The sequence below is a fragment of the Leopardus geoffroyi genome, chromosome D2 (genome assembly GCF_018350155.1).
Source record: "Leopardus geoffroyi isolate Oge1 chromosome D2, O.geoffroyi_Oge1_pat1.0, whole genome shotgun sequence".
Classification (NCBI taxonomy): domain Eukaryota; kingdom Metazoa; phylum Chordata; class Mammalia; order Carnivora; family Felidae; genus Leopardus; species Leopardus geoffroyi.
The window spans coordinates 32,975,131-32,988,180 of record NC_059334.1 but is presented as its reverse complement, the minus strand read 5'-3'; the positions used below and the strand labels follow the sequence as shown (position 1 = coordinate 32,988,180).

The 13,050-nt window shown below is 48.6% G+C and overlaps 1 protein-coding gene across 8 annotated transcripts in view; it reads right to left on the bottom strand.

Annotated features, from left to right (window-relative positions):
* Nucleotides 1-13,050, bottom strand: part of CDH23 (cadherin related 23) — a 416,047-nt gene that overhangs the window by 27,428 nt on the left and 375,569 nt on the right. For all 8 annotated transcript variants that reach the window (XM_045439537.1, XM_045439536.1, XM_045439540.1 and 5 more), the window contains 3 exons: nt 3,922-4,143; nt 3,490-3,609; nt 2,670-2,850 (listed from right to left, as the gene is read on the bottom strand). In XM_045439537.1, the coding sequence (XP_045295493.1) occupies nt 2,670-2,850; nt 3,490-3,609; nt 3,922-4,143 (523 nt within the window). The remainder of the gene's footprint in view (nt 1-2,669; nt 2,851-3,489; nt 3,610-3,921; nt 4,144-13,050) is intronic.

Below are 13,050 nucleotides of genomic sequence, written 5' to 3'. Positions count from 1 at the left end.
GCAGGACAGAGCGGGAGGGTCTGAGGGCAGGGAAGCCCCCAGCTGCTCTCCCTACAGCCCTGGTATCGAGCCACAGCTGGTGTGCTGTGTGTGGTGTGCAGAACACAGGGTTCTGCCAGGTCTGGGGCCACCCCGTGGCCTCTAGTCAGACCTGACTTCTTTTCTCTGATGTTCTGGAAAACCCTCAGCTGGCCCTTTGGCTTCCATCCTTATTTTGGCTTGGCTGAGGGGGCAGATGTCTGAGAGGGTCTACAGCAAGAACCTCAGATCCTCAGGCTGATGTGGAAGGGACCTCAGAGACCATTGAGTGTCGTTTGGAAAATGAACTGAGAGTCCAGAGATGTGTGATGACTTTTCTAAGCTCCCATAGCAGTTCTCGCCAGAACCAGTATTCAAATCCAGGGCTCTGGGTCTCAGCCCGCTGCATCCTGGGACGGTGGTCTTTTCCGACACCACCGTCAGAGTGGATCAGGGCAGGAGGTTTGGGAGGGAGGGGTGAGGACGGAGAGCAGTTGGAGGGGAAGGGCGGAGGGGAGCAGGTGGGAGCCCAGGTGGCCAGAAGAAGGGCAGGAAAGGCGATGGAGAAGATGGGCAGAGGCGAGCATGAGGAAGGGGGGCTGCCTCTGTACCCTCCCCCGGGACCTGGGGACAGAGAGAAAGCTACTTCCTTTCACTTTCCCTTTGACACCTGGGGGAAAAGGCCCAGAGCGGGGCACTGACTTGCTCTGGAAACACAGAGCACAGGGGCATGGCGAGGGTGAAGGCCCAAACGCCCAGCCGTTCCCTCTCCCTACTCTTTCCACCCAAACTCACCACCCCTGCCTCTCTGACTGCAGTAACAGCCCTCTGTGGCCCACCTGCAGCCTCACAGGCCGCCCCCTCCTAGAGAAGTGGAAACTGGTTGGAGCTGGATTTCCTGAGCCTGACACTCCAAGGGCTCACAAGAACTGGGGATTCCCTTTCTAGGGGTTTCCCAGCACTGTCTCAGCCCCTTGACCATGTGCGAACAGATGGCCTCCTGCCCGCTCTCCGAAGCCAGCTGCCCTCTTGAAGGAAGGAAAGGGATCCTGAGAATTCGGGGTGGTGGGGGGGGGCAGGTCTAAGGCTCTGGGGGACTGGGCCCAGGCTAGACCTCCATGAGATCAGCTCGAGGAATGAAGATCAGGTAGGTGGGCGGGCCAAGGGCCCCCACACTACAAATTATCCTCAGTGGCTTGGCCCCAGGGAACTTCCTGCCATTCTACTCCTTTCGGAGATAGGGGTTAAAAGCAGAGACTTTCCGGGGCGCCTGGGTGGCTCGGTCGGTTGGGTGTCCGACTTCAGCTCAGGTCATGATCTCACAGTTCGTGAGTTCGAGCCCCCCGTCGGGCTCTGTGCCGACAGCTCGGAGCCTGGAGCCTGCTTCAAAATTCTATGTCTCCCTCTCTCTCTGCTCCTCCCCTGCTCATGCTCTGTCTCTCTCTCTCCTTCAAAAATAAATAAAAACATAAAAAAAAAAAAAAAGCAGAGACTTTCCATCTGCATCCTGACTTCACTACTTTGTGCCCTTGGGCATGGTTACTGGGCCCTGCCTCGATGTCCTCATATGGAAAATGGGCCAATAAAGAGGTGCCACTTGCAGGGGTGAGCTGGGGCTAGACAAGGCCGGGTCCCCCTCGTGTGTGCTGAATCCGTGGCAGGTCTTGGTATCATTAGGGGGACGCCGAAAGGAAGGCCAGGCAGTCCTCTGAAGGAAGTGGGGGCTTTCAGGGAGGATGAGGGTGTATGAAGGGTCTGAGGAACGGGCTTGACTGACAGCTGCAGGTCCCACATCCATCTTCAGGTCCTGAATCAGTGATGTTCATTGCCTGTGTCTTCCAACTGGAACGCATGCTCTAGAAGGGCGGGGATTTGGGTCTCTTTTGTACCATACTGTATCCTCAGCACTTGGCATATGATTGGCATATGGTAGGTGCTCAATAAATATTTGTTGCGTCATCAATTAAAAATCAGGATGTTTCACAAAGATTTGGACTTCTAGCTTTTCTTTTGAAAATGGGAAGACCTGGCCTCTCTGGGCCCGCATTTTGACATGGCCACGCTGGCAGGGGCTGAGCTGCAGGCTGTTACAGCCCCCGCTACTCCCTACTGTCTTGCCTAGACCCCTTCTCCCATGTAAGTCTCCTGCCTGACACCAGCAGGCATTTAAATTTGGAATTCCTACTCTATGGAAACGAGTGGAAACTGACTTGAGGAACCTCTCTGGCCAGGGCAAGCCCTGCTCTTCACCCCAGGACAACCACTGAGGTAGCTGTGAAGGCTCTTCATGGTAACAAGATGCGCGGAAAAATCTGGGTGCTGAATGCATCTAGGGGGTCCTGATGGTTTGGGGCAAGGATATTCGTCCTCCCTCCGTGCTGGAGTTATTTCTCTGGGTATGACACAGGGGCATTTTCTATCTGATTCTCAAAGGGGTCTCTGACCCTCCAAGGCTACCAGTCTCTGTTCCCGGATTTAAGAATGTTCTCACATATCCTGATGAAGAAGGGGTGGGGAGAAGAGTATTTCCACCATCTGATGGGTGGGGGAAACTGAGGCCCAGAGAGAGCAAGGCCACGGCTCCTAAGTGAGGTGGGGGGAGAGGCCCCCGGATTGTGCCGCCCTCCACGCCCGGCTCAGGCCCCACTCACCCAGAGGGTCTCCGTCCACGATGCTGTATTCCACCTGCCCGTTGGGGCCCGAGTCCTGGTCATGGGCCAGGAAGGTCCACACTCGGGGCCCTGGCTGGCCCTCGGTGACGTCAAATGGCCCCTCGTAGTCTCGGGGGAAGGTGGGCACATTGTCATTGATGTCGTTCACGTTCACAAGCACCTGAGATGGTGGATAAACTTAGCTGGGGCTGCATCCCAGCCAGCCCTGTGCTGAGCTCAGTTCTCTCATCTGTGAAGTGGGTCTGATAACTCTGTCTCATCGGGTTGATGCCAAAATCCTCAGGGATCGTGGATGGGGGAAGGCCTTTTAAGCTATGTCTGTGGATGAGTTACTATCGTTGTTAAAGCCTTTATATGGGCTTCATCATCACATTATTAATAGTTACGCTCCAACCTTTATTTATTGCTGCACTGTGGTCATTCCCCATGGTCTCATCTGTCCCTCCCACACCCTGACAGTTTTTATTATCTCCCTTTTATGGAGGAGTGAAGCGAAGCTCAGGGAGGTTAACTGACTTGCCCAGCGTCACACAGCTAGGAAGTGGAGAGCAGGGGTAGGAGCTTCTGATGGTTTGGCCAGAGTTTGCGCTCTTCCCATGAAGGGGAGGAAGGCAGGTGTCACGATCTGTCTGATAGATGCAGCCACACAGAGAAGTTCAGTAAGATCCTCAGTCACACATCAAGTTTGGCTCGGTTGCCAAGACCAGGATAGGGCTCTTGGATTTAGGTGTTTCTCCCGGACAATCTTTCTGGGCCCTGTCCTCCCCAAGTTGAGGCTCTGTCCCACCCACCCACCCACCGTGGTGGTAGAGGTGAGGCGGTGAGATAAGATGGGGCACTGGTCCGTGGCAGTGACCATCAGAGTGTAGCGGCCATGGCTAATCTCATAGTCCAGCTCCTTGGCAGCACTGATGATGCCCTGGGGGGATAAGAGAGGGGACAGGGTGGATCAATGGGTAGTGGATCAGGGGCACCCCAGGGACCAGCTTCTTCATGCAGTCCCCTCAGACCACCCCAGGAGGTATGTTCTGACATCCCAGCCAGGATGGGGAACCCTTGTTGCCATCCCACCCAAGCTTTGCCTCCTTCTGCATTGGATTCCCCCCCCCCCCCCAACAAGTTTCCTCCAGACTCCCATCTTTGCTCTGCTCCCATCTCCCATGATGTCACTAAGGTCCCCTCTAACCCCTTTAGCTGAACCTCCTCCTAAACCCCGCCATCAGCTGCTGACCGTGTGTCTGTCGATACGGAAGGTGTTGATGATGTTGCCTGCGACAATGGCGTAGTTAACTGTGCCATTGGGCCCCTCATCCAGGTCTAGTGCCTGGATGGTGATGAGGCTAGCATTGATTGTGTCTGGGCCCTCGTCCAGTAAGATTTCGTAGTGGGGCTGCTGGAACACAGGTGCATTATCGTTCTCATCCACGATGGTCACGTACACATGAGTGGTGGCCTGTGGAGAAGAAATACGGTCAGGTTCCTCACTCAGTTGGGTAAGACGGTTTGACCAGTGGAGCCAGCTGGATATTCTCCTAGGCTGGGATCACTTAGCATGATACAATATGGTGAGAGAAAGAGAGAAGGATGAGAGGGTGGAAAGTCACAGGCTGGTAGAGGAGGAAATCACAGAGGCTACCAAAAGCCGAGCTAGGTAACTGTTTAGGTCCAAGATGGCACTTACATCACTGCTCCTTTGTCTATGCCCATGACAGACATCACTAATCAATTGTGGCACTGCTGAGATGCAACCTCATAATCCTTGTCAGCACAGCGATCTAGTGATTCAAACTGACATATGAGATGAATCCCAGTAACCAATCCCCTAGCCCACAGCTTTGTTTGGGCCAGGGCCTTACTGACCCTGGGCTTCCTGCTAGATCATGAAAGTTAAGAATGTGATGTTCTCAGCCCAATACAATATTAAAATTCATCCACTGTTCACGTAAATGGAAGAGATACCTAATTTCAGCATGTTTAAGAAGGAAGACATTGGGTTTGGGGCAATTAAATTGGCAGAACTTGTTGAACCATAAAAAAGAAAGCTCACAGAGTATGACTTCACTGTAAGAACGTTTTCTGCAATATGCTGTCCTGTAATTGGCCATTTCTGGCTGATGCTTGGTCTAATAAGACCACACAAAATATCCAGCCAGCTGGAACTCAGTGATCAGCGCTCAAGAAACAGAGAGAAATTATTGATGTGGCATTTTACAAGCAGAGTACATAAATGGGAGAAAGAAATTAGCCACGTGCTGGTATTCTCTGTTCCTTGCACTGCCCCCCTTCCTTTTTCTGCTTCCCCACCTGGGAGGATGTTCCCTGTAGACTGTTTCATCTGGGCTCCTTTGCCATGTAGCTTCCAGAGGGGTTTTAGAAACAGGAAGTCCTGGAAAAAGCCAGGAGGAGGGAAGAAAGAGAGGTGAGGGCATTTCTTCCACACTCCTTCCTCTCCTCACTGCAGTTCTGCCAGTGGCTGTGTTTTTCCAGCTGGGTGGCCCTCCTTCCATGGCTCTAGCTCTCCCTGGACTCATGTCACCTCACCTCCTCTCATTGTCCTTCTGGATGCGTGGGTGGTAGCCGCTTCCTGCAGTTGCTGGTCTATGAGTGCTTCACCAGCCCTCTGTACATAGTCCCCCCTTAAACTTGCTTCAGAGGAGCCCTAAGTGTGCCATCTGTTTCCTGCCAGGACCCTAAGACAAACCATAATCAGTGACTAATAGAAGATAATAAGGCTATAATAATGCAAAAATGCCTGGGTAGAGAGACTATGACTAGACCGTTGCCAAGGCCAGAGAATAGAAAGCAGGTGACACAAAAAGCTGGATGGAGACAGCTTGTATACATCTTTTTTTCTGGGGCTTTGAAACCTACCTTGGGTGGCTCTGGAAACCCCTGTGGGGAGACAGACAGAGAGCAGTAGACCTACAGCCAAGAAGATTGTCACTGCCTCTGAGGAGGCAATGGGTCCACTGAGCTGCAGCTATGGATCTGGGAGAGGTGGGGGTCATGTGGTTGCTAAAATTGTTTCCCAAGCAGGTAGGGTTGGCAACCTTGAGATAGAGCTCTGTGACCTTGGGCATACCACATCTCCTTTCTGGACTTCTTCTGTTAATAAAGAACCTGATTTTATATCTAAAGTCCCTTCCAGTTCAAGCATTCTGGGGTTCTGGTGTGCTGTCATCAGTCATGTGGAGCAAATCCCACTATCAGGGAAGCATTCATCTGGGTCTTAGAGTCTCAGTGAATCTTTTTATTTTTGTTATTTTTTCAAATTTATTTTAGAGAGAGAGAGAGACAGAGCGTGAGCAGGGGAGGGGCAGAGGGAGAGGGAGACACAGAATCCGAAGCAGGCCCCAGGCTCTGAGCTGTCAGCACAGAGCCCGACACGGGGCTGGAACTCACGAACTGGGAGATCATGACCTGAGCTGAAGTCGGACGCTTAACTGACTGAACCACCCAGGAGCTCCTATTTTATTTTTATTATTATTATTTTTAAAATTTATTTTTGAGGGGGGGGGAGAGACATACAGAGCGTGAATGGGGGAGGGGTAGAGAGAGCGTCAGCTCAGAGGCTGACGCGGGGCTCGAGCCCACAAACCGGGAGATAATGACCTGAGCCGAAGTTGGACGTTCAACCAACTGAGCCACCCAGGCACCCCTCGATGAATCTTTATTAAAACAGTAATCACGCACAGAGGGGAAATGCATTATTTTAACATTTCCTAAACTTTTCTACCGGAGTGGAGAGGGCACTTGCACCGACTTTGAGGTATACTCTGAAGTGTCTGTCTTAAGAAGGAAATACCTTCAAAGGGGTGCCTGGGTGGCTCAGTCAGTTAAGTGTCCGACTTGGGCTCAGGTCACGATCTCACGGTTTGTGAGTTCAACTGTGCTGACAGCTCAGAGCCTGGAGCCTGCTTCAGATTCTGTATCTCCCTTTCTCTTTGCCTCTTCTCCGCTCACACTCTGTCTCTCTCTCTCAAAAAATAAAATAAAACATTCAAAAAAGGGAAGGAAATACCTTCACAATCTCTCATGTTATCTTTGAAAGCTCATACAGATTTTCCAGTCTTCTCCATAATGTGTTCGTGTTAGTTTTCATTAACAATAGTGGTAGGGATTTATGTCCCCAACACAGAAACACCCAAATGTACAAAACAAATATTAACAGGGGCGCCTGGGTGGCTCAGTCGGTTAAGCGTCCGACTTCGGCTCAGGTCATGATCTCACGGTCCGTGAGTTCGAGCCCCGCGTCGGGCTCTGTGCTGACAGCTCAGAGTCTGGAGCCTGCTTCAGATTCTGTCTCCCTCTCTGACCCTCCCCCATTCATGCTCTGTCTCTCTCTGTCTCAAAAATAAATAAACATTAAAAAAACCCCAAATATTAACAGACATAAAGGGAGAAATGGGCAGTAATACAATAACTAGCAGAAAACTTCAATACCCCACTTACATCAATGGATAGGTCATCCAGACAGAAAATCAATAAAGAAATATTGGCCTTAAACAACATATTAGACCAGATGGACTTAGTAGGTATATACAGAACATTTCATCCCAAAACTACAGAATACCATTCTTATTAAAAGCACATGGAACATTCTCTAGGATAGATCACATGTTAGGCCACAAAACAAGTCTTACTGAATTCAAGAAGACTGAAATCATATCAAGTATTTTTTCTGACCACAGTGGTATGAAACTAGAAATCAAAAGAAGAAAATGTTAAAAAAAACCCACAAATACATAAAGGCTAAGCAAATGTTACCAAATGACCAATGGGTTAAAAAGAAATCAAAGAGAAAATAGATACCTTGAGATGAATGAAAATGTAAACACAACTTTTTAAAATCTAAGGGATAAAGCAAAAACAGTCCTAAGAGGCAAGTTCATAGTGATACAGATGTCCCTCGGAAAACAAGAAAACATCCCAAATAAACAACTGAACTTTATACCTAAAGGGACTAGGAAAAGATCAATCAAAGCCCAAATTTAGTAAGAGGAAGAAATAAAGATCAGAGTGGCAATAAAATGAAGACTAAAAAAACAACAACAGCAAGATCAATGAAACGAAGAAACTAGAAACGTGCAACCTTTCAAGACTGAATCATGAAGTAGAAAATCTGAATAGACTGATTACAAGTAATAAAAATGAATCAGTAATTTTTTTTTTTTTCAACGTTTATTCATTTTTGGGACAGAGAGAGACAGAGCATGAACGGGGGAGGGGCAGAGAGAGAGGGAGACACAGAATCGGAAACAGGCTCCAGGCTCTGAGCCATCAGCCCAGAGCCCGACGCGGGGCTCGAACTCACGGACCGCGAGATCGTGACCTGGCTGAAGTCGGACGCTTAACCGACTGCGCCACCCAGGTGCCCCAATGAATCAGTAATTTTAAAACTCCCTCCAAACAAAAGTCCAGCACCAGACAGCTTTGCAGGTGAATTCTGCCAAATATTTAAAGAAGTGTTCGTAGTTATCCTTGTCAAATTATCCTAAAAAAATTGAAGAGGAAGGAATGCTTCCAAATTCCTTTTTTGAGGCCAGGAGTACTCTGATATCAAAACCAGGCAAACAGACCATGAGAAAAGAAAGTGACAGACCAATATACCTGATGAACATAGATGCCAAAATCCTCAATTAGCAAACCGAATTCAACAATACATTAAAAGGATCACACACCACAATCAAGTGGCAATTATTCCAGGGATGTAAGAATGGTTCAACATCCATAGATCAATCAACCTGATACATTACGTTAGCAAAATGAAGGATAAAAATCATACGAAAACCTCAATAGATGCAAAAAGAGCACGTGACAAAATTTAACGTCTATTTATGATGAAAACTCATAACAAGGTTGTATAGAAGGAACATACTTCATCATAATAAAGGCTATATATGACAACCCCACGGCTAATATCAGTGGTGAAAAGCTGAAGGCTCTTTTCCTCTAAGGTCAGAAATAAGACAAGGATGTCCACTCTTACTGCTTTTATTCAACATATATTGGAAGTCTTAGCCACAGCAATTAGACAAGAAAAAGAAATAAAAGGCATCCAAACTGGGAATGGAAGAAGTAAAACTGTTACTATTTGCAGATGACATGATACTATATAGAGAAAACTCCAAAGACTCTACCAAAAAAACTATTAGAACTGAAAAATATATTCAGAAAAGTCACAGGATACAAAATGAACATACATAAATTGTATACTAATAACAAGTTATCAGAAAGAGAAATTAAGAAAACAATGCCCTTTACAATTACATCAAAAAGAATAAAATACATGGGAATAACTTTAACCAGAGTCAAAGACCTGTACTCTGAAAACTTTAAGACTGATGAAAGGAATTGAAGATGACATGAAAAAATGGAAAGACATACCATGCTCATGGATTGTAAGAATTAATATTGTTAAAATGTCTGTACTACCCAAAGCAGTCTACAGATTCAATGTGATCCCTATCAAAATACCAAAGGCATTTTTCACAGAACTAGAAGAATCCGAAAACTTGTATGAAACCACAAAGACCCCAAATAGCCAAAGCAATCTTGAGAAAAAAGAACAAAGCTGGAGGTATCATCCCCAAGGTTTCAAACTATACTACAAAGCTATAGTACTCATAATAATGTGGTACTGACATAAAAACAGACACAGAAATCAACAGAATAAAACAGAGAGTCCAGGAAAAAAACCCATGCATATATGGTCAATTAACCTATAACAAAGAAGGCAAGAGTATACAGTGGGGGCAACTGGGTGGCTCAGTTGGTTAAGCTTCTGACTTCAGGTCAGGTCATGATCTCATGGTTGGTGAGTTTTAGCCTTGCATCAGGCTCTGTGCTGACAGTGCAGAGCCTGCTTGGGATTCTCTCTCTCTCCCTCTCTCTCTGCCCCTCCCCCACATGCTCACTCTCTCTCTCAAAATAAATAAATAAACTTTAAAAAAGAATATACGATGGGAAGAAATTTAAAATGGATTAAAGACTTTAATCCATAAAATACGGCCTGAAACCATAAAATTCCTAGAAGAAAACATAGGCAATGAGCTCTTTGATATAAGAGCAACGATTTTTTTTCTTTTTAAAATATGTTTATTTATTTTGAGACAGAAAGAAAGAGAGTGAGAGTGAGGAAGGGGTGGAGAGAGAGGGAGAGAGAGAATCCCGAGCAGGCTCTGTGCTGTCAGTGTGGAGCCTGAGGTGGGGCTCAATCTCATGAACTGTGAGATCATGACCTGAGCAGAAATCAAGAGGCAGCCGCTTAACTGACTGAGCCACCCACGTGCCTCTCTCTCTCTCTCTCTCTCTCTCTTTCCTTCCTTCCTTCCTTCATCTCTCTTTCTTTCCCCTCTCTCTCTTTCTTTTAAATGTTTACTTAGCAATTTTTATTTTTTTTGGCTCAGTCTCTTCAGACAAGGGCAACAAAAGCTAAAATAAACAAACGAGACTATATCAAACTAAAAAGCTTTTCATGCAAACCATCATCAAAACAAAAAGACAACTACCGAATGGGACAGGATAATTGCAAATCATATATCCAGTAAGGGGTTAATATCTAAAATGTAGAAAGAACTTACACTACTTAGCAAAACAAATAACCTGATTAAAAAATGGACAGAGGGCCTGCAGAGACATTTTTCCAAAGAAGACATACAAATGGCCAACAGGCACATGAAAAGATGCTCAACACCACTCATCATCAGGGAAATGCAAATCGAGACCACGATGAGATATCACTTCCCACCTGTCAGAGTGGTTAAAATCAAAAGCACAAACAGTAAGTGTTGGTGAGGATATAGAGAGAAAGGAAAGCTTGTGCGCCGTTGGGAATGTAAACTGTGGAAAATGGTGTGGAAGTTCCTTTAAAAGTTAAAAATAGAACTACCGTATGATCCAGTAATTGCACTCCTGGGTGTTGATCCAAAAAATACAAAAACACAAATTCAAAGGGATCCATGCACTCCTATGTGAGCAGCAGCATTGTTCTACAACGGCCAAATTATGGAAGCAGCCCAAGTGCCCATCAATAGATGAATGGATAAAGAGAGATGTGGTCTAGGGGCGCCTGGGTGGCGCAGTCGGTTAAGCGTCCGACTTCAGCCAGGTCACGATCTCGCGGTCCGTGAGTTCGAGCCCCGCGTCGGGCTCTGGGCTGATGGCTCGGAGCCTGGAGCCTGTTTCCGATTCTGTGTCTCCCTCTCTCTCTGCCCCTCCCCCGTTCATGCTCTGTCTCTCTCTGTCCCAAAAATAAATAAACGTTGAAAAAGGAAAAAAAAAAAAAAAGAGAGATGTGGTCTATAGACACAATGGAATATTACTCAGCCATAAAAAAGAATGAAATCTTGCCATTGTGAAGACATGGATAGACCTAGAGAATATTATGCTCAGTGAAACGTGGTAGAGAAAGAAAAATACAGTAGGATTTCATTTATATATAGAATAAAAAAACCGCAAATGAACAAACAAAACAAAACGGCAATAGACTTATAGATACAGGAAACAAACGGCTGGTTACCAGAGCAGCGAGGGGGGCGGGGGCAGGTGAAACAGGTGAAGGGGATGAAGGGGTACAAACTTCCACATAAAAATAAATAAGCCATGGGGACGAAAAGTACAGCAGGGGGAACACAGTCGATAATATCCTAACAACGCTGTATGGTGACAGATGGTAACTAGTCTTATCATGGGGATCATTCCATAATGTATAAAATACTGAATCACTACGATAGACACTTGAAACAAATACAATATTGTAGGTCCATTATGTCAATAAAGGGTGTGTGCCTCAAGCATTTGAGAAAAGGTGACCGTCTAGAGAAGCCACCGTGTTCACTTCTTGGCTCTGCACGGTCCTGGATGCAGCCGCGAGCACGCGTCACCGGCCAGGAGCCAGCATGGAGCCCTCCTGAGACCCCCGAGATGCCAGCGGGAGCCCAGGAGTGCCCCCTTGCAGGGAAGGGGCTGCATTCCAGCCTCACTGATGGGAGAGGCAGTGCTGACAATTCCCACTTCCCCAGGATCCCAGAAGGAGGTCTAGCCATCACGCAGGCTGCAGGGGCTGGGAGAGGGGGCTGCCCCACACAGCCCCTTCTCTCTGTGACCGGGCCTGAACCTAGGAGGAAAAGGTGGGTGAGGAGGAAGTCAGTGACCCAAAGGCCCTCTCAGCTGAGTCCTTCCTGCCCTGGCATTGAGGCAACAGTGCTTGAGGTTTCTGGACTGTGCCCACACCTTGAGCAATGCCTCTGTATCTCACTCTGATGCAAGCCCAGGAGGCTCACTAGTGGACCTTGTGGGGGCGGGGGAGTGGAGGACAGCGCCACTGGGCCCTGCTCAGGTGTCCTAGCTCACTGGGGGAGGGGTTTCCCTCCCACTAATCCCAGGCTCTCTTTATCCACCTTCTAGACCCAGGGGCAGCAGGAGTCTGGTCAAGGGCGGTCTGGGTGAGGCCAGGCCAGGGTCTCACCCTTCAGTGACCCCACCTCACCTCTGTCAGAGGCTGGCCAGGGTGGGAAGAGGGCCCAGGATCTACCTGATTTCAATCGGCTTTCTACCCGCTGTGGGTGGAAGAACTCATACTCTGCCGGCAGGAAAGGCCCTGGGTTGTCTCCCCAAGTGGGGTCACAAGGTCAGGATCACGATAAAGGCCCCCATTCTGTCCTGGCAGTCTCTGGGGCTCCCATCTCAGGGGGGGGGTGGCTGGGCCAGGGCAGTATCACATAGCAGTAAAAGCATGATGCCTGCCTTCCAGGAGTGAGGACAGAGCTCCCAGAGAGCCTCTGACTAGGATCGGGACACCCACGGGGCACCCAGAATTCCTGGCTACTTTCCAGTTCCTCTACTCTGATTCCCAACCCAGATGGACTCTGGCTGTCCTCTGTCCTTCGGCCTGGGGGTCGCGTGAGCTCGAGACCCCTCATGGCTCAGCCAAGCCCCTGGAAGCTTCAGCAAGGCTGGGGTACAATGGAGGCCCTAGTCCCCCACAGCTCACAGTCTAGCTCGGGAGGGCGGATCAGCCCGGGTGCGGATCAGCTGGTTGGCAACTGAGGTGTGATCGCTGAAAGGGGTGTAGGCAGTGAGGCCTGGAGGGGTCCCCGCCGGGGAGCTCAGGACACTTCGTGAAGGGCAACGACTGGAGTGGAGCCCTGAGGGAGAGGGGAGGAGGGAGACATCAGCAGAGGCACCATCGCTGGCTGGGGGTGCAGGAGCAGAGGACTAGAGGCGGAGGGCACGACTGTCCTGTGGATGCCTGGGGTACAGGGAGTGAGAGCGGGTGCAGAGTGGAGAGGGTTGCCGGGGCCTGGTGGGAGAGGAGCCGCGACGATTTGCTATAGGACACGCTACGAGAGGCACACAC